This window comes from Monodelphis domestica, chromosome 1 (assembly GCF_027887165.1).
Source record: "Monodelphis domestica isolate mMonDom1 chromosome 1, mMonDom1.pri, whole genome shotgun sequence".
NCBI classification, from domain to species: Eukaryota; Metazoa; Chordata; class Mammalia; order Didelphimorphia; family Didelphidae; genus Monodelphis; species Monodelphis domestica.
Window position 1 is genome coordinate 714,518,386 of NC_077227.1, and position 21,192 is coordinate 714,539,577.

The 21,192-nt window shown below is 45.4% G+C and overlaps 1 protein-coding gene across 3 annotated transcripts in view; it reads left to right on the forward strand.

Annotated features, from left to right (window-relative positions):
• WDR59 (WD repeat domain 59) overlaps window positions 1–20,844 on the forward strand; it is an 83,816-nt gene extending 62,972 nt beyond the window's left edge. For 2 of the 3 annotated variants that reach the window (XM_007477503.3, XM_056811566.1), the window contains 11 exons: window positions 1,585–1,654; window positions 2,060–2,213; window positions 6,331–6,387; window positions 11,361–11,494; window positions 12,318–12,399; window positions 16,165–16,277; window positions 17,564–17,711; window positions 17,810–17,882; window positions 18,246–18,372; window positions 18,481–18,623; window positions 19,100–20,844. In XM_007477503.3, coding sequence (XP_007477565.1) covers window positions 1,585–1,654; window positions 2,060–2,213; window positions 6,331–6,387; window positions 11,361–11,494; window positions 12,318–12,399; window positions 16,165–16,277; window positions 17,564–17,711; window positions 17,810–17,882; window positions 18,246–18,372; window positions 18,481–18,623; window positions 19,100–19,335 — 1,337 coding nt within the window. In that variant the 3' untranslated portion in view covers window positions 19,336–20,844. The remainder of the gene's footprint in view (window positions 1–1,584; window positions 1,655–2,059; window positions 2,214–6,330; window positions 6,388–11,360; window positions 11,495–12,317; window positions 12,400–16,164; window positions 16,278–17,563; window positions 17,712–17,809; window positions 17,883–18,245; window positions 18,373–18,480; window positions 18,624–19,099) is intronic. The other variant, XM_007477504.3, reaches the window with a different exon arrangement.
• Window positions 20,845–21,192: the final 348 nt, after the last annotated feature.

Sequence of the window (21,192 nt, forward strand, 5' to 3'; positions counted from 1 at the left end):
TTTCTTAAAGTGCAGGGCATACCTGTGTTATTTGCCACTTGGCAAAAGTAATTCAGGAAGATGTTTAGTTGTTGGGAAGACACCCACAAGCTCTGGGAAAGGTGGTGTAATAATTAAAATTAAGTTACGAGGCTACTAGTAGCTTTATAACTATTAAATCAAAGTAGCTGTAGTAGATGAGAGAGGGAAGGATAGGAGAGAGGTAGAGAATTACTTAGCTTTCTACTCTATTGGCTGCCATGATGGATTGAAGCTCACCACGGATGAGTTCATTCAGCCTCCACATTCCAGTCAGAAGATCCTGTCAGGCTCCTAAGTTTCCCCTTATAAGCAGTTTTCTCCACCCACTAGCTCTCATATGTCACACATCAGGAACCAATCATAGTTTCTTAATTTGCACAGGTCACCAAGGAGGGGGCAGTGCCTGTGGAATAGGTTTCCTACCTCATTGGTTCCTGGGTTCTTTTAACTTCCTTTCTCTGAGGGCTATCTATACCAGAATCTACTCAGTGATTCTTGACCTCTAGGTCACCAAGAGATGGCGTTAACAAAGCAACATAATGGAGAGAGAAATTCTCTTCCTACAATCCCCTCTTTGATTCTACTGGGAGACGAACATGTTGAAATCTCCTCAATTGAGGTCTTTGGGAGATTGACATGCCTAGTCTCCTCAATGAATCCTTTCAAATAACCAATTTGTACCTCTATGGTACTTTGATTTAGTAAAGTTATTAAAGCTCCTAGCAGCCTCATAATTTAATTTTAATTATTACAGTAGTCATCTGGTGTATTGGGACATGGTGGTTCTTGGTATTCCTTCTAAGAACTAATACCCACAAGCTTGTGGAGGTATTTTAGACATCTGCTGAGGCCTTAGCACAGTTGAACAGCAGAATGCTGAGAGCATCAAAGAGCCCAGAAGTCAGAGGAACACAAGAAATGACTCCATGAGGATTTTGTTCTCTATGTTGGATAGGTGTCCTTCAAGCAGGAATTCAAGAAGCATTTCAGACACATTCATTTTCCACCAACATTTTTCTCATGGTTCTCTTTGTTTTGAACTGGTGAAGTGTTTGGCTTCACCATTTGTTGTTTTTTCAGTTGTATCCAACTCTTCATGACCCCAATTTATGGTTTTCTTGGAAAAGATTTTGGAGTGGTTTGCCATTTCCTTCTCCAGCTCATTTAACAGATGAGGAAACCGAGGCAAACAGGGTGAAGTGACTTACTCAGGATCTAAGGGTCTGAGGCCAGATTTAAACTCAAGTAAATGAGTCTTGACTCCAGTCTAGGTGCTCTATCCACTGCGCCATCTAGCTTACTTGATTTCACCATTACTCACTAAGAATTACTCTTTTATTTTATGAGAACTCAATAAGTATCCTGTTTATCTGTTGGTCTTTAAATTGACCAGTTCTCAGTCCTGAATTGTGCTCTCTCTGGAGAGAGCAATAGAAAATTCACCAGACTCCAGCTTTTGTTTTTCAAGCATGGTGAGGTTGTGTGGGCTCAATGCTTTACTTAAGTTTTTCCACATTCAGCTCTGGTAATATTGACTGATTTGTTGGGTTTCTCTTTCTGCAGGTTACCTGGTGTATTTTACAAGACCCATGACAATGCATCGGGCAGTTTCTCCGACAGAACCTACTCCTAGGTGTGTTTGGAAAGCTGCACAAGAGGTCTGTGCTTAAAGGCCAAAAGCAGTAGGTCTCTGAATAGGAGCCACCAGGACTACGCTCCTGACGTGCAGTGAAATGAACTGGCTTCTTTGAGGAACTCGGGTTCTCTCCTCTTCAAGGAGACAGCCACCATTGACTATTGACAAACAGAATACTTCTCTTCCCGACACCTAGAGAGAGGAGCTTGGTAAAAGCAATGCTCAAACCAGTTCTAGTCTGCAGTTAGGAGAACTTCTACATTCTATCAGCTTGCGAATGATCCCCGATAGCTCTGAGACTCTCTCCCCCGTCCCCTCACTACAGCAGCACACACAAATGCCCATGGTGAACTCTGCTTGTACATTGCCCTTGTTCACGCAGGGCTCTCTCTTCCATTCCAGGTCCCTGTCAGCCTTGTCTGCCTATCATAGTGGTTTGATCACCCCGATGAAAATCCGCACAGAGGCCCCTGGTAACCTGCGCTTGTACAGTGGGAGCCCCACACGCAATGAGAAAGACCAGGTCTCTATCAGCTCCTTCTACTATAAGGAACGGGTAAGTTTCAGAGCCAGTGGATTTGGGCTTTTGTCACTTCCCTAGTTTCCTATTCCCTGAGGAACCTGGGTGGCAGCAACAGCATTTTATACTCTCACCCAAGGCTGCCACATTGCCAGTGTGGCTCTTCTCACATTATTTTAACAGCTTGTATATATTCTTTGTCGTGTTTTGGGATAGCCTACTTCCTTCACTCCCCATCTAACCTCACTCATTTCCCATTCATTTTGTGAACTCTACATAGCGTGGGTTAGCTTCAGGTTTCCCCTAAAGCTATCCCATTATGTTGGTGATCCTAAACACTTGAGACTTTGATGTTTTTAAGTCTTGGTGCTTGTATTCTCCTTTTCTGCCAGAAAATGGGATGGTCAGAGTGGAGGCACCCATGCCATTGTTAACCTTGACTGCAGTGTTGGGCAATATTGCCTGTTTTGTTTTGTCCTTGTGTGAAGCAGAGCTCTCTGAGATCGAGGAGGCACTATTTATCGGGAAATGTTTGTCATGGCAAGTTGAGACCAAATTAGCAGTCAAATCTGAGCATTTTGAGTCCAAGATTTCACTTAGGCATTTTTTTTCTCCCTGCTCAATCTTTGGTGCTAAGAAAATTATAAGATTCAAGTGGGACATAAATATTTTCTTGATGATAAAAAGCAATTTTGGGGTTTTAAAATATTTTCTTGATGATAAAAAGCAATTATTGGGTGATGTGAAAAACTTAGAAATGCTAAATAGGTAGCAGGTCTGTTTTCAAGCTAAACTCTAATGGGTCTTGTGTTTTTAGGAAAGCCAGACCAGCTTTCCATTTCTTCCCCCCCTTCCCCCCAACCTCCCTCTCCTTACCTTCCATCTTAGAATCAATACTGTGTATTGGTTCTAAGGCAGAAGAGTGGTAAGGGCTAGGCAATGGGGGTCAAGTGACTTGCCCAGGGTCACAACTAGGAAGTGTCTGAGGTCATATTTGAACCCAGGACCTCCCATCTCTGGGCTTAACTCTCCATTCACTGAGCCACCCAGCTGCCCCCCAGCTTTCCCATTTAAATAGATCTCTTGGTACAAAACTCACCTGAACTTATGCCATTGCTCTTGGCTTCCGAGGACACTCACTGACCACCTGTGAGCATTGTTAAAAGTCTGGAGTTGTTAGTAGTCTCTGGATTTGTAGCCATGCTGGGGAGAGCCCAGCTTCTCTGGGAAGTAGGTGAGCACAGGTGGGGCATCTTCCTGATCGCCTCTAATCAGGGGCTGGGCATAGAGTTTTAAAATGAGGTCCTGCTGAGCACTAGCAGAATTTCAAACTCAACCATTATTTGACTGTAATTATAGACCTGTGGTTTCATCAGCACAGCCAACTTCTGATGAGAAAACTCCTTCCACTTTGCAGCCACCGAGCTTCATATTATAGCTTTACAGTTGTCTGGACCACTGAAAAGTAAAGCCCTTTTTCTAGAGTCACACAGTCACCCATGTGTCAGAGGCAGAGCTTTAGGCCAGAACTTCCTGACCTCTGGGCCAGGTTTTTTCCACTATATTATTGTTCTCTTATCTATTAGATAAATGTTAGGCCCCAAAATAAAGTAGCTGAATTAAAGCAGTCTTATTTTTCTTTTGAATTTTGAGCCAGTTATAGGAACTACCAAAGGGTCTTTCTATTGTCTTCAATGGTGTGTTCTTTTCAGCCCTCAAGTAAAATCTGAAGACCAGATTTTTTAAAGTATTGGAAGCTATCTTCCCTGAGACTGTATTTGGAATATTAAGATAATTTCATGTGCCAGAGAACTAATGGATACAGTTAGATCTGGCTCTCAGCAAAATTATTGACTATTTGTTTTCCTCCTTTTCTAGCCAATTCTGTATAACAAGAAAACACTGCTTTCTTTACCTAGCATCCCAAAATGGTACCTTTGGAGAGGATCTTAACAAGATTCTACTCCAAGACCCTCTCCTAAAAGATGGGGAAGCTCAGGGACCCAGAGAAGATTTACTAAAGGTTATTTAGCTAGTGAGTGGTAGAGTCAGAATTCCAAAGGACCTAAAGAGGATGACCCCTCGGATCTGTGGTAGAAGGATTCTTGTTCAGGACCTGTTTTTTGTTTTTTTCTGGACCTCTTTGAGGCCCCTTCTAACTCTGAAGTTCTTTTATTATGCCTTAAGACTCCAAGTCCTGGGTTCTTTCCATCCTGCCACATTGGCTTCCTTAGGCTGCCTAGACACAACCTGCCCCACCACTTCTGCCCCCAACACTTCTCCATTCCTGTTCTTTCCTAGTCGTCTGTGGGAGCTTTCCCTTCTTGCTTCTTTTCATTTAGGTGTGAGGATCAAATGAGAATCAAGGTAAAACACTCTGCAAACCTTAAAGTGCCCTCTCGATGGGAGCTGCTGTTATGATTTCTTCCTCTCTTTCTGACAACTCTACTAAGTAATTCTGTCTGACTGTAGGAAAGGATTTCTGTGAAGCTGCCAATACTGGATAATTCTGTCTTGGTAAAAAGGATATTGGCCCACCGGGTAATTATGTTCGCTCACACAGGAGACTTGTACTTGAAAGGATGGCCCATTCTGAGTTCTCTTCTGCTCACACCATTGGCCATACAAGCCTGGTTTCTGAAGAGGCCTAATTAGAGGAACCCAAATTTGATTCTGCTGTAGCCTCTGTAGCCTCAGCCATCCCAGCCCATGGCAAGGCCTTTTGTAGTACCAGAAACACTTAGAAAGGATGAAAGTGTTTGCTTTTGACACTGTGCTTCAAGGATGACCCAAAGTCACCGTGGCACCCCCAGGAGAGGGGAGGAGGGCCATAGTTTGTCCGGGGGCCGTCACTCTCATCATGTCATGGGCACACTGTGCAAAAAGGGGGAAGTGGCTCACGGAGTGGAGCGATTTCCCTCTGTTTCACCAGTGGTAACAAATAGCATGTGACTAAGTGGTGGGTGTGGAAGAGGGTTACTCGCTTTACCATTTACAAAACGCTTCCATACTTCTCATCCTTGAGGTCTCCTTAGCAGGCGTGGAGCCTGTTTCAGTTAGGCTGTCTGGTCTGCCTGGGCTGGTACTCTTTCTGATGAGAAAGTGGGTTCATTGTGATGCACATTCAGTGTCTGCAACACATCTAGAGTGAATCCTGCCTATCTTTGTAAAGTCTACTTTGCAGCTGAGTCTTTTCTATGGAAAGGAAGAAAAAACTAGAAGCCTCAAGCCACTGGCTCACTTCTCTTTCCTGTTTCATTTGCCCTTTTTTGTGAGTCTCTTTGAGGACTAGTTTCACAGTAGACTTTTAGCCCTGGTTGATCATCCCTGTGAATGAATCAGAATAAGGAATATTGCCACTGCAGAATGAAGTTCTGTGAAGAGAAGAGCTCTTTCCTGTCCTGGGGGACTGTTTGGGGCTGGCTGCTCTCTGTCCTTGGCAGGTCTGGGGGTACAAGCTTGCCCAAGTTGTAACACAGCACAGTGCTAGAGGGAAGCTCCAGAGGGGCCTCTGAAGTCATTGGCTTGTGTGTCCCAGCTGTGGGGCTGCGGAGACGTGGCCACAAATGATCCATGCAGGTAAGGCACTGAGCCTTGCAGGATTGCTCAGTCACCGACTTCTGCACCTCCTCTCCGCCCAGAGCTCGAGTCCATCCACACTGGCACCACTTCCCATCAGCTGTTAGCCCTGGGGTGACGTGGCTTAGCCACGGCGTGCCCCTAGCAGGCGTCCCCTGTCTGTAGCTTATGCCCCTCATACATCACTTGACTGATAAAGACTCCTCTTTTGGCTTCTCTTTCCACCTGGTGTCTGTTTGTTGAGGAGCCTCCTAGAAACTGGGTCAGAACCCTGGTCTCTCCCTCCGGGCTCTGTGGCGGGGCTCGGAGCCTCCCTAAACTTCAAATGCCATCTTGACTAATGACAGTATAAATGCCATGATGGTTGGAATTGGGGTGGGAGTGGGTGGTGGATGAACAAAGTACTGTGCTTAGGTTTTTGTTTTTGACAAGTATACGACTGATTTTATAGTCAATCACGATGCTTTCTGATCCATCAGATGGGTGGAGAAGTTTCATTTTACTCTATATTTTTCCTTTTTAATTTCTTGGTGTTTTTCTTCCCTCCTCTTGGGTGTAATGTTTTCATGCACAGATGTCTCCTCGCTCTGCCCGGCGACGTTGGTCCATACAAGCAATTAACGACTTCCCGGTACTGTGCGCTGTGCTAATGCTCTCCTTAACTAACCCTGTCTCCTCTCTGAGGGCCCAAGAATAAAATGCCACCTGTCTGGCTCTGAGAAACCCAAACAACAGCCTGGGAAGCTTTCTGAACCAGGGATGATGAATTTGTTTTCTCTTTGGTGGGGCGGGGGTGGGGATTGTGGAGGAGATTGGACACGAGGCGGTGCCTGCTTTTCTAATCAGGGGGCACAAATGACGGTGGTGGTGGTGATGGGAGATACCTCGAATGGACTTCTGAACGTGAGACCCAATTCTAGGTTTCTTGGAAATGACCTTCAGGGGAACATTTTAGCTAGCCATGATTTCACTTTGCATATTATTTTTGAGAGATTCAACCTAAGCCTACCTTGGGAGGTGGAAGGGGAGTGGAGAAGCCAGAGGAAGATTTGAGAGGTGTTGGCCGCTTGGTCCCTCTCTCAGCTGAAAAGAAGGGTTAAATCTACACCCCTGGCACTGAGTATCTCACAGTCTATTCCTTAGGGAGTTTTCATTACTTGTAACAAAATCTTTATAGACATTCTTTTTTTTTTTAAACCCTTACCTTCTGTCTTAGAATCAATACTGTGTATTGGCTCCAAAGCAGAAGAGTGGTAAAGGCTAGGCAATGGGGGTCAAGTGACTTGCCCAGAGTCACACAGCTGGGAAGTGTCTGAGGCCAGATTTGAACCTAGGACCTCCCATCTCTAGGCCTGGCTATCAGTCTACTGAGCTACCCAGCTGCCCTCTATAGACATTCTTTTAAAGCAAATTAATTCCTGTTGACTGTTTACCTTTTTCTGACCTGTTGTCCCAGACCCTTGAAATTGGGGGTGGTGGGAAGACAGACAGAGACAGTATGTGTGGATGTTTGTGTGTTGGGGGCCGATTTGGTCTGGACCTGTGAGTTCATTGGTGTAGGGACTTTCTGATGAGGAAACGCCCTCTACCAATGCAGATCAGCATCTGTCCTACAACTTCTGTCTTAGAGAGCAGTCTGAGGCCTTCAGGTCACTTGGCCAGGAAGCCTCAGAGGTAGAATTTAAGCCTAGCTCTTGCTGGTTTAAGGCCAACTCACATTCACCTCAGTGTAGATGTATAAATCATGTATGGATGTGTCTGGGTACAGAAAAGTTGAAAAATAATCTCTATCTTTTCATATTGAAAGTGGACACCAGGAGCCCTGTTTAGTGAATCTCCTTAATGCTAGCTGTTGTCAGGGAGAATTCCTGAGGCAGCCACCATCACTGAAAGACTCTGAGCCAACCTGGCTGCCGCATTTCCACAATTCTCCCCAAGGAGTCTAGGTTATGGCCCATTTTGCTGATTGCACAGGGTTAATTGGGATTGTTACGAAGCAGTTGGCGGCTTATTCTTGGGCTATATGTTTTTACATTTAACCCATTTAATGGCATCACTGTTACCTCAGGTGACAATGACATGCTTAAATCTGGTGGTACAATTGTGAGCTGGCTTTTGGTCATTATTCAGTGGTTTCACCAATCCTCCCTTTGCCATCACCTTCTCCATTTCTCTTCCCCATAATTATGTGAACTCTTTGATTCCATATGCATAGAGTGGCTGATTGGGTCTCGGTTGGTTACCATAGTAATTGGCACATGTCTTTCAGTTTGTCTGTCTCTCCTTATTTGTATTCCCCTTGACTCTGTGAATCCTGTGGGAGGAGCGCTTCCTGCCACTGAGGTATTCCAAAAATCACGAGAGATTCTGGGTCCTATACCAAACATGCGAAATGTTTTACATTTAGGCTTGTCAGAATGAGACTGGAGCAATGCAAGATATGTGACTTCCGTGATCTTCCCCTGCCCACGAAGTGGTGATAGCCATTAATATGTTGGTGTGGGGAGTCTCGTAATCTGCTTTGTTCTGATGGCTAGGAGAATAGAAGTAACTTTCAAAAGTGATGGGAGAAAACCAATTAGGTGGAGCAAAAATGGAATGTTTAATTTCTTATCTGCCTAAGCACCGTAGAAGGCACATTGAAAATTGCTTAGTCACCCAGGAAAGACTCAAATTATTCAATAGGCGTCAAAAGAGTCAAGCTAGCCATTAGCAGAGGTCTCCAAAAGAGTCTAGCTCTTGCCCGTCTGAATTTCCAGATTATCTGGCCATTGTATGGCCTTGTTTAAAAGCTTGGCCTTTTATTTTTTTGGTAGGGAGATACTGTACATAAATATTCTGTCTCATTGACTCATAGAGGCTTAATCACCTGATTATGTAGTTATTGTATTATCCTATTGTTGAATTATAAGAATGAATCTTGCAGTGACTTCTTTATATTGGTTATTGGAGGCAACTATCCCTATGATTTGGACCCAGGCTTCCAAGCCTCCATAATGTGCTGTGTTTCCAATAAAGAACAAAGTAACACTCTAGAAGACTTGAGGCCCCAAGAGAATAGCTAGAGACCCAAGAGCAGGCTTTGCTCATTCAATAAAAGCTAGAAAGCTACAGAAAGTTATCACAGCGTTTGGGTTGTGACCTGTGGAAGCCTTAGAGCTCAGTCTGGAATATAATCCCTTCATGTTCAGTGCGAGGACTCAGAGCTGTAGACTCCTTATTCTCCTTTTAAAGAAATAATGGTAGCTCCCATTTAGAGTGGTACAGAGGGCTTTTGTGTACATTTTCATTTGATTCTTATAACCTGGGGAATGAGAAGGGTAATTAGTGCAAATCTGTATTGTCTTCATTCTACAAACGAGGACTCCGGTGCCAAATGATGGCAGGAGATATTAAATTTGACCAAGTTCCCAGGTGGAATTGGAATTCAACACAAGCACAGCACAAACTCAATACTTTCACTTCTAACTCCAAGCCCAGTGCTGTAATTAGTGTTACCTGTCATTTTGCAGATGGGTCAGCATATTTTGCAAATGTGACATTTTCTGCAAACAGTCCTTGTTTGAATAAATATGACTTTTTGATAATGAAAACTAAGAAGCCAGAAAGCTGCCAAGTAGTTAATGTCATTGTTTTCTAGAGCATTTGCTACTTATGAAATAGCAGAAACTATTTCCTTGTGGAGCTTTCATTTATTTATATCTAGTCTATAATTAAACTATTAATATCAGTGAATTGCCCACATATTTAAGGGCTTCATTGTCTCTTTATGTTAAAAGTATGTGGCTTCCAGGAAGATTGATTTAGTTGCATGTTTGTAAACTGTCCAACACAGGAGACCAATATTTACTGTTTGAATGAGGGATGTTGTTAGATGGATCCTGTTTTAGTGTAGAAATGTTCAACTTACAGTGGTTGTGGGAGTGAGCTGAATCTTCATCTGAGCCAGTGCCCGTGAGAGAATAGCTCTAGCATGGCCTCTGTCTTTAGAAATGTGAACACCATCGTATTAAAAAAGAACTTAATTCTTCATTTTGAAACTGACTTACAGAACACTTGAGCAAATAACTAGGTATTATTTGGGGTCATTGCATGGAGGGATGGTAGTTGAATGCTGAAATTGTTATTGTCAAACAATATTTATTACAGGATAGGGTGTGTGTATGTTCTAGCTGTGAACATTGCCTGGCTCCAGCCTCTTCTGACAGTCCTTGACCTTTTAACATTACTAATTGCTTAGGATTTGGGCACTTCCCTCACTTGCATGCATTTCATTGTTTGGTCATTGAAATATTAATTACTTTTGTCAGCATGCACATAGAAGTACTTAAGGACAATCTAAAAGAATTGAGGGGCTATCTAGCCATTACGGACTAATCTTCCTCTGACATTGCAGCATAATTCTGTTTATGGTTAAATGGGGAAAATGGGATTCAAATTCCAAATTGATAATGTAATTACATTTTATTTCACAGGTATTTAAAACAAGTTATTCCTTCATTCACCTGCCATGACCCAACTTCAGGTTCTTAGTGTTTTGTTGTTCCTGTAGCATTTAATGATCCCTTCAGGAGCAGAATTGATTCTCCTTTTTTAGGGATAAAGCATACTGAAATCTTGCAGAAAAGATTATAATTATCAGAAAGGGCCTAGACTTAGTTTGTGACTTAATAAATGAAAGATGAACTTAGTTGTAGGTAAAGGTTGTGTTTTTTTTTTAATTCTCTTAAGAACCTGTAGAGTCTTTTAGCTCAGTAGACTGCATCCTCACATTAATATATTTACTTCCTTGCCCAATGCTCCTGTCTTGGGAATAATCAATCACACCCTTACTTACCCAAAAGCTATAGGATAATAAAGCATTGATATCATGACTAATGTTACTGAAAAAGCCAGATGGGAGGTATACCTTGATTATGCTCACCACAAAGAGAATTTCATATAAACAGGCACGCCTAAACTATATTAGGCTTTTTATTTCTGATGTCACAATTTCTAACTTCCAAGACATTTTTGGCATTCTTAGATGACTAGTTGTAGAAACAATGGCTAGTAGTTATAGAAGACTCAGAATAACCTCATTTTGAGCTACCTAGTTTCTCTCCTGGCCTAGTAAGTGTGCTGATTTTGTTTAGCATAGGTCAGATTGCAAAACCCATATTGCTGTACCCTAATAAATAGTTCAATGATCCTATCGGAATTGAATGAAGGAAGAAAAATGGCTGTTAGTTCAAACACAGAACTTTGATTATAGTGATTAACATAACAATTTTCTTAGGTCTTTTTGTCTCAGATGGCTTTTTGCTATCTTTATATAGCTCTGTTTTGTTCTGGCTTCAGTCAGATGAAAAATTAATATGTAGTCATTAAATACCTGTTAAAGGCCCAGTCCTATACTAGGCAGTGGCTGCCCTTTCTGGGATTTTTGAACCAAGAATTCACTGCCCATGTCATCATTTTACTTCCAGAAGATGCTGTCTTCTTATAGGCATGCTGTAATGGGAAGTCTTTGTAGACTAGACATTGACCCCAGCCCACTGAACTCTTCAGTTTAGGTTTGCATTCATAGTGACCTTCACTGACTTGTTCTGTCTCTTGCCCTAGAAATCACGAAGATGGAAGAGCAAACGTGAGGGTTCAGACTCTGGCAACCGTCCAATTAAAGCTGCTGGGAAAGTCATAATCCAGGATATTGCCTGCCTGCTGCCTGTACACAAATCACTAGGAGAACTCTACATGTAAGTGGAAAATTCGAGGAGTCTTTTGTGTACGTGGAAATCAGAGATTACACTATTGTCCCGAGTTGTTTTCAGTTGTGTCCCACTAACATGACCCCATGTGCGATTTTCTTGACAGAGATAGTAGAGTGGTTTGCCATTTCTTTTCTCGAGCTCCTTTTACAGGTGAGGAAACCGCTTGCCGAAGGTCACCCAGCTAAGAAGTGTCTGAGGCCAGATTTGAATTCAGGAATTTGAGTCTTCCTGACTTCAGATCCAGCACTATCCACTGAGCCACCTAGCTGCCCTAAGATCACAATCCACATATTATTTTGTTCTGGAGTGCTGCCTCTGTTTTGAGAAAATCATTATTTGAGGCGTCGTAGCTATTTTCATAATCCCTTTTCATGTTTTTTGAAAGCTCTGGTTAAACCACAGAAAAATTGGTTGCAAGACTGGTACCTAAGCTGTGGATTCTCCACATTTCCCAGAATAGTGAGTGATTGCCATAGCCTCAGGGCTGTCCCCATATCATTGGATAAAGCCGTATCTTCTGCATAGCGATGAGAAGATGGCTTAATGACTCAGCTATTCCAAGGATCCCTTTCCCTTCCAAATATGTCTGCCTGCCCACCTCTCTTGGAGAAGGAAACCCCAAGTGACGTCCCAAAGAGGCCTACATGACTGAACATGACTGATCAGTAGCGGTCTACCACCCACCCATCCATCCTTCCATGCATCCATGCAGCTAGCCCACTGTCTAACCTCTCTGTTTCTGTGGAAAACCAGCCAGGATTCATTTGGGAAGGTCATCTGATAAGAATCTTCTGCTTCTTGCTTTCAGACTGAATATCAATGACATTCAGGAAACCTGCCAGAAGAATGCCTCCTCTGCCTTGCTTGTGGGACGGAAGGATCTTGTGCAGGTATTGACTTGCCCTGTGGTCAGAGAGCAGCACGTCGGATCCAGGTTTTCTTATTGAATAGGCTCTTTGTGCTACAGTTGCCTTTCTAGTTGGATGGCGTTTTAAAATGTACAGTTTCACAGTTCTTTCTTTCTTTTTTTAAACCCTTACCTTCCGTCTTAGATCCATACTGTGTATTGGTTCCAAGGCAGAAGAGTGGTAAGAGCTAGGCAATGGGGGTTAAGGGACCTGCCCAGGGTCACCCAGCTAGGAAATGCTGAGGTCAGATTGGAACCCAGAACCTCCTGTTGCTAGGACTGGCTCCCCATCCACTGAGTTACTTGTCTCAATTGTAGGCCCCTAATTTGTATAGAGGACTCTGGTTGGGCTATAGGGGCATGAAGCTAAAACCTTCATTTTTATTTTTCTAAATAAAGAGGACTGGGGGGGTGGGGGGGTTGGTGTAGCTGGGTGGCTCAGTGGATTGAGAGTCAGGCCCAGAGATGGGAGGTCCTGGGTTCAAATCTTATGTCAGACCCTTCCTAGCTGTGTGACCCTGGGCAATTCACTTAACACTTAACCCCCACCGCCTAGCCCTTACCACTCTTTTGCCTTGGAACCAATACACAGTATTGATTCCAAGACAGAAGGCCAGGGCTTAAAAAAACAAAACAAACAAAGAACAAATAAATAGAAAGGATGCTCCCATTCTGCACATCCAGCAGTCCTCTGGCTGGTACTCCTTACCTGTTTCCAGGAGGACCTCAAGGTGGGGGGTGTTCCGGGAGGCCTGGCTTTCCCAGGGGAGGGCCCAGCTGGCACCTCTCCCCCAGCACTCACCAGGGCCCTAGCACCCCACCCGAGGGAAACTGATCTGGCAGATGGGCTGCCCCGGGTGGAGGGGAACCCACATGGCCCCAAGTCTATCGGTGACTCAGCAGGGTGGATGTGGCAGGATGGGTGCATGAAAGAGCAGTTTGGTCCTGTGGACATAAAGGCAGCCCTGGAAATGGTTGGAGCGTGGTCAGACAGCAGAGATGCCACAGTCATCTGCCATAATCCCAGCCTATCACCATCCCTCTTGACTTGTCTGGCTGCTGGGCCGGGGTCCTTCTGCAGGAGAGAATGAGGCCGACGACTGCAGCTCGGCCTCCCCTAAATGCAGTTCAGTCTAAAGTCAGGACATCACCCCATAATTTCGCCAAAAGAAGAACAACAAGAGGACCCAGTGGCCGAGATTGCTGGTGTTCCATGGCTCATTCTTGCCATGAACACCTTTCGTGGAAGCAAAACGACTAACAGTTGTTAGTTTTCAGTAATGCTCTAGGAAAGAACTGGTTTTGGAGGACAGGCTGCCCATATATGTCTATTCCTGTAGGATCTCTATAGTAAAGTTTGTTAAGATGACAGGTTGGCGAAAATGCTGTAAAAATCTTTCTCTTTCCTTTAAGTTGGTCCTCAAGCCATACATTAAAGATGGCAGGGCCCTTTGCTCAGCGAGGATCCATAGAAATAGAGTGCCACTATTTCCGATGGAGGCCATTAGGGATGTTTCCCCTTAGATTATTAGTAGTTCGAGACTTTCATAGCAAAATCCAGCAGCTAAATTCTTGTCCCAGTTACCAGAAATGCACTGCTGGTGTTAGTGTACTAACAAAAGTGAATGTACTCTTACCAGCCGTGTATCAGTTATCTGTGATAATGGGTGTCGGGGATATGGTGGATGAAAGCAAACTTTAGATACACTCACCCCCCCCCCCAACCCCTTTCCTCATTTTAGGGAATAATACTCCTCCAACTTTTGTGTCTCTGTACACATTCACACATCTGTAATTGATTTTACATAAACTGAGGCATTATTTGTCATTTCTTTCTCTTCTTATGTATTTGATCCTGAGTTAATCGAAAAATGTTTATTAAGTGCCTTTTCTGGGCCAGGCACAGCCCTGAGTGCTGGAGTACAAATGCAAAAGTACCCTCAGGGAGCTTACATTCTGCAAGGATGATGCCTCATGTCCATGTTCAAAATAGTCTCCTTGAGGACAGAAGCTTTGTGTTTTGTACTTCATCTGATCTACCTAGAGAGGCATTCCCTCAGCTTGATGTTAGCAGATATCCGCCTCATCCCTTAGCTTCAAAGTGAGAGAATAGGTTGTGGCAAAAGTAACATAGCAGAGTTTTGCATAGTTTATACTTTGAAATAAGTGCAGTGAAGGAGACAACCTAAATTTCAAAATGGAATATTGAACTTCCAAGGAGATCTCAAAAGAAGAATCTATATTTGTCATTTTTCATTCCAGATAGCCTAAGGTTTATCAAAATGTTTTTAAAAGGAAAAAAAATTCACAGATACCAGATTAAGAACCTGTGAATGCCAGAACTGTAAGGATACTTTTTAGTGTTTTGACTTAATATCTAAATAAATTCCCAAATATGAAAATACCCAAGTCAGCTGGGATTTATGGAGATTTTAATTAATAAAGAAAGAAGGAATTAAGGAAGAAGGAGAGAAAGAGAGAGAGAGAGAGGGAGAGGGGGAGAGAGAGAGAGAATATGAATTAATTTAAACTGCTCTGGCTCAGGCTGAGCCAAGCAGTAGTTAAAGGCCTAAACCAAAGTGGCCGAGTCAGTCTTTATCATTCACCTCAAGACCATTTCCAAACTCTGATCTTCCACTCTGAAGTGAAATACTCTCCAAACTGAATTCAATTGTCCCTGAACTGTTCCTTTGCCTCCTTTTAAAGAGATTTTTCGCTTACGTCACCTCCCCTAAATTTTCACATCTACCATCCCAGCAATCACAGTAGATGCTTTTTTCCAGGACTGCCCATTCTTACTTTTCAACCTTCTTTGGTTTTCACCTTCTCTGGTTAGATTAAATCTTCTGAGTACTTTATACCTCTTTATTAAGCATGCCTTTTGTAAATTACTCTTTTGTGATTAATTTAACCTTTACAGCTACTTAATACCTTTTTGTATTAGATCTAAAAATAGACCTAGCTTAAGTTTCTTCTAGCTTTACTATAAGGTATAATTTGGGGACTTTCATTGTTCAATCAGGAGTTTACACCTTTATCTTCCCCATAGGCACTAAGTAGGGTGGAGTAATTTTAAAATTCACAAACCCCTGATCTTACTTAGCCTTCTCTTGGCTAAATATCTCCAGGTCTTTCAGTTGATCCTTATGTGGTGTGAACTCATAGGCCCTTCATCTTGGATGCTCTCCTGCTTCTTGGGGTTCTTTCAGGGCCAAGGAAATCAGGCCCCTGCCCTCTTTATTCCTGGATATGCAATCTGAGATTGATGATATTGGCCTTCTCAACTTCCATCAAGTACTAGAGATACTGGCATGTTGAGACACTATGGTCTGGCCATCTTTCTACCATCTTGTATGTGTGAAGTTAATCCTTTTAATAAAAATAAAATTTATCTTCTTCAGACTGGCCCAATATCCTAGCTTGCCCCTAACTTTTCGAAGCCTGTCTCTCATCCTGTGTGTTAGTTGGCTCTCCCTCACAGTTCTGGGTTATCTGTCAGTTTGATAAGCATACACCATCTATGCTTTTATTCATGTCATGGAGAGAAATCTCAAATGGTACAAGGCCAAGCAAAACCCCATGTACTGCTTGTTAATGAACAGGAACCGAGTGCTAGCATGTCCTTAGTTAATGAAAATTAATCAAACCACTTGTGTATCCTTGGAAAGTAGTTGAGTCTTTTTTTTTCATTGCCTCTCGTCTCGCCCTCACTAGGGTATATTTAAATGGGTTTCTTTGGTCTTTCCAGGTTTGGTCACTGGCTACAGTAGCTACAGACCTTTGCCTTGGCCCAAAGTCTGATCCAGATTTGGAGACACCCTGGGCTCGACATCCTTTTGGGCGCCAACTATTGGAGTCCCTGTAAGTTTTTAAAAGTTTAAGGCTATGGGAAGTTATAGGTTTGTCATGGAGTTGAAGGAATCTTTTAATTCAATAAAGCATATTAATCTAATTGGTTAAGAAGAAGCTAAAGATTGGAGTAACGTCTGTTTATTAGGAAGAAACTCCTCCTCATACATAGGTAGACTTTGAAGATTTTTGTTTGACTCAAAGACTGCCTCATCCTTACTAAGTGAAATCTCTTGAAGTAGCGAGTTCTGTGGTATAGTGATGCTAATCTGCCGCTATTGTCATGGAAAACTGCTTCAGGAGGCCCTGTTTGCAATTCCTCTCCCCAGTGTACTTCACATAATCTTGATGGCCAGAGTCAGATTGCTTCAGAGCTCTGCGTCTTTGTTGAGTTCTTGACCCGAGATTTGATAAGATTTAGTTGTGTAATATTTCTTGGACAGACTCTCCAAGAAGACAAGCTAAGCTGGGGCCTCAGCATTATGAAGAGCTTCTGTCTGTTCCTGCAGGTTAGATCTAGCCTTACAGAATTGAGAACAGACTAGACCGATACCAGTTTTTGATGGCCTCCTATGTAAAATGAGAATATTACTACCTTCTCTGCCTGTCTTCTCACATGTCTATAAGACTTTGATGAAATAATATACACGAGAACTTGATAAATTGTAAAAGGCCAAACTCCAGAAGGTGCCCTTGCTGTCATTCATTCATTCTCCTCCCGGCAAAGCCCTTCCTGTCTTTCCTTTAAAGAGCCAGTGAGAGAGCATTTTGGCAACACAGTTATTGCTATTTCCTAATAGAATAGACTTAGGACTTTATAAAGCTCACTAAGCCCAAATGGCTCCTTGGTTCTCCTTTACCTGACTTTTCAATGGCTTTAGAATCGGTCCTATGATAAAAACAATAGGAAACCAGAAAAAAGCACTTCTCTACCTCAAAATAAGTATTTACCAAAAGATCATGAGTTGTAGACGTCTCAAATTTGAACTGGATAAGTAGGCTCCCTGTTTGGATAGGGAACACTAGAACTTTTAAAATGAGTGGAAAGCTAACTAGACCCCACTAGAAGTGTACCTCAGTCATTGGTAAGCCTACCTGGTGCCGTGTTCTACTCCATGGTTAGCCAGACCATTTGGCCTGAGGAAAGCCTCGGTTCTTGCTGTTTCGTTTAACATCAGAGTATCTTCCAGCCGACGTGAACATTCATGCATCATCAAGAGACTGGATTTGTTGCTTGTTCTAGTTGACCCCTTTTCCAGCTCCTGCCTTGGTTCATTTTCTCTTCCTGCTTTCCTTAGGTTGGCCCATTACTGTCAACTCCGAGATGTCCAGACACTGGCCATGCTCTGCAGCGTGTTTGAAGCCCAGTCCAGGCCCCAGGGAATTCTGAACCCCTTTGGACCCTTTCCTAATCGTTCTTCCAACCTCGTGTCCCACAGCCGATACGTAAGGCTCTCGGCGTCTGGATTCTTACTAGGGGACATCGGCCCTGGGGCGATGCCGTCCCGTCCCAGTAATGTGTGCGTGTTGTTTTCCTCCCGCAGCCCAGCTTTACCTCCTCTGGCTCTTGCTCCAGTATGTCAGACCCGGGCCTCAGCACGGGAGGATGGAATATAGGTAGGCACGTGAGTGGCCCAAGCGAGGCTTTCTCCCCAGCGTCCCCAAGAGCGCGTGCAGCGGACGAGGACACGGCCTCCTGCCCCGGGTCTGTGGGCTTCAGATACTCGGCCCGGTAAATCCAGTTTCCTGGCAGGCTGCCGCGCCGCGCTGTCCCTGTGGTCTGCGTCCACCTCCTAGAGAGTGCGCGATGGCTCTCCCAGCCGGATCTCTCCCGCCCGCCCCTGGAAACACCTGGCAGGGAGGAGGCGCTCTGTGTCTTCCCTCTGCCAGGCTGTCTCATGGAAAGGCGGAGCGCCGCGCCGGGGGCGGGCTCGTGCTGGCTGAGCGTCGGGCTGACGGCCGTCTCTGCTTTCTCTGAAGTGGGCAGGGACACGGAGCACGCCTCCTCACCCTGGGGAGAGTCCTCGCCGGACGAGCTGCGCTTCGGGAGCTTGACGTACAGCGACCCCCGCGAGCGAGAGCGAGACCAGCACGATAAGAACAAAAGGTAGACCTCGGGGTCCGCGCGCTGCTCCCCTTGCTGCGCCCTGTGGGGGTGGGGGGGAGGCTGTAAGTCTTGAGAGGGGGCCGTGACAGACCGTCTGACTTCCTCCAGGCTCCTGGACCCCGCCAACACGCAGCAGTTCGACGATTTCAAGAAGTGTTATGGGGAAATCCTGTACCGTTGGGGTCTGCGCGAGAAACGAGCTGAAGTGCTGAAGTTTGTGTCCTGCCCTCCCGACCCCCATAAGGGCATTGGTGAGTGCAGGGACCTCCGTCTCCCCCGCTTCCTTGTCTGTGTGACCTTCCTCTTATTTCCGTGGCTCGGGCTTAGCGCCTGGAATGAGCCGGGCTCCCGTGGCTCACCCCCTGGGCTTGTGGCCGTTGAGGCCCCTCAGGCCACGGCCACATCCTGCCCGTGTAAAGGTATCCGCGGCAGAGACGTCCCTGTGTTCAGACCGTGGTTGCCGTTGGCACCACGTAAAGAGTTTTGGTCCCTTGTTGCCTTAGAAACGGCCCCAAACACTGGTGCGCTTCCTCAGGGTGTTCGTGGAGTTGTACAGAGATCCGTGAGCTGGCCCTGGGGTCGGGGAATGCCGGAGTCCAACCCTGCGTGTGGCAGGCAGGAGGCGGCCCCCGCTTCCCTGCCCAGAGCGCCCTCCCCCGGGGAAGGGCCGGGGCGGAGCCCCAAGCCAGGGCAGCCGGCCGCTCATCCCTTTTTTCTCCCCTTCCAGAGTTTGGCGTCTATTGCAGTCACTGCCGGAGTGAGGTTCGTGGAACCCAGTGTGCCATCTGCAAGGGCTTCACGTTCCAGTGTGCCATCTGCCACGTGGCCGTGAGAGGCTCCTCCAACTTCTGCCTGACCTGTGGCCACGGAGGCCACACCAGCCACATGATGGAGTGGTTCCGCACCCAGGAGGTGTGCCCGACTGGCTGTGGCTGCCACTGCTTGCTCGAAAGTACATTCTGAAATCGCCGGCCTGCCTGGAGAGCCTCGCCAGGGGCTCAGTCTATCCCGGAAGGAGGCGATTCCTTCCCCGTTGGTCCACTGCTGGCAGTGGTCATCGCCCCACGGGGGCTGGAGCCACGCGCAGCCGAGCCTCCTGGGTTCTAGGCGCCTTCCTGAGGTCCAGCAGGACCAGAACAAAGAAGAGATCAAAGCCGGGTGCAAAAGACGGTCTTCTCAGCCAACTGAGCGAACTCCTAATGGAACGGACAAGGGCCTCTTCCTTGCAGGGGCGACGCTGCACTTCAGGATTCTTGAGATGGTTTTCACTTTTGAGCTGCTATTTCTTGACCAGTAAAATTCTGGTGACGATGTAAGAAAGGATTAAACCACATTTTAATGGAGCGTGTACGATTTTTCTGCTTTGTGTTCATGATAGTTGCTATAAAAAGAACAAATTAAATGCCTAGACTGTGTGAGAGAAAATGCCAGCGTGCTTCTGAGAGCAGAAAAGGATTTCCCTCTGTCGGTGGAAGATGGAATGCGCGGACTCGGCCGACAGAAAGAGCCGGTGTCTTGTCTGCACGAAGGTGGACGTCTGTGCTTGGCCCCTGGAGCCGCTTTCTGTCCTGCTGCTGCTGCCCCGGCTTCGGATCTTGTTCTAAGGTTGCGTCCCGTTCTCCTCCTCCTTCCCTTCCGCACCCCTCCCTGCTCTCTAGCTCTGTACACAGCCTAAGCGGGTCTGGGAAGGGAGGCCGCGAGCCAAGATTTCTCTCTTCGATGAACGTTTACAGCTCCAAAGAGATGTCAGTTTAAGGAATACGCATGGAATTCCTCAGCGTTTACAGACGTGAGCGTGTTTGGACTCCTCAAACGGTGCCTTAAAGAAACAAGCCTCTGGTCCTTGTTGCAGCGCGGCTGTTTCGCAGGACGCCTCACTTAGCCAAGATGCAAGTGCAGCCGCGTCCCCCAAGACTGCCTTCCCAGGAGGAACCTGGAAAAGCTGGCCCAGCCAGGAGCGGCCGGGCCTTTTCCATCCTCCTGCCTGTTCCGGTGTATGAGCGGCAGTGGCAAAGGAGCGCCTCGGTCACCACACAGAACGAGCGCCGTGGCTGTCGGGAGTGTGCGCAGAGGACAGGATCCGTCACCTCCCCGATGGCATCCCAGATTGCCCAGAGGAAGAGCACTTTCCCACCCAGGTGGCCTGGACTGATGGGAAAGCCTGTCTCTCTGTGTGTTTTTTGTGTTTACAGGCGTGCCATGATGTAAACGTTCTTCCTTTTGAAGTTGTTTAAACACACACACAAGTCTTGTGAGTCTGTTGTTACCATTGCGTGCTAAGGAATTTAAAGATGAAAAGGTCATTCTCCCCTCTTTCTCTCACCTTTCAGAATGGACGTTTCTTTTAGAATTGACCATATTCCAAAGTTGAGAATCCTACCTTTTGTTCTTATATTTGTAACTTCTTTTCAGCCATGTGGGATCTTTAAGTGCTTTCTAAAAAAAATAAAATAAAAACAGTCCCTCACCTTCTATCCTAGAATCAATATCAAATAGCAGTTCCAAGCCAGAGAACAGGGAAGGACCAGGCAAACAGGATTAAATGACTTGCCCAGGGTCCCACAGCTAGAAGTACTTGAGGCCACATTTGAACTCAGGATCTCCCAACTCCAGGCCTGAATCTCCACTGAGCCACCCAGCTGCCCCCCATCACACTGACCAGTGAAATAGAATGTTAAAATGGAATCGTCTTCTCATATAGGGACAGAAACCTTTTTTGGCTTTCAATTCTCATTCTATCCAAAATGCTTCCCCTTCCCTCTGATGGAGTGACACAACTGAGAGAATACTGGGGGGAAGAAATAGGGCTTGAGGGGTCCC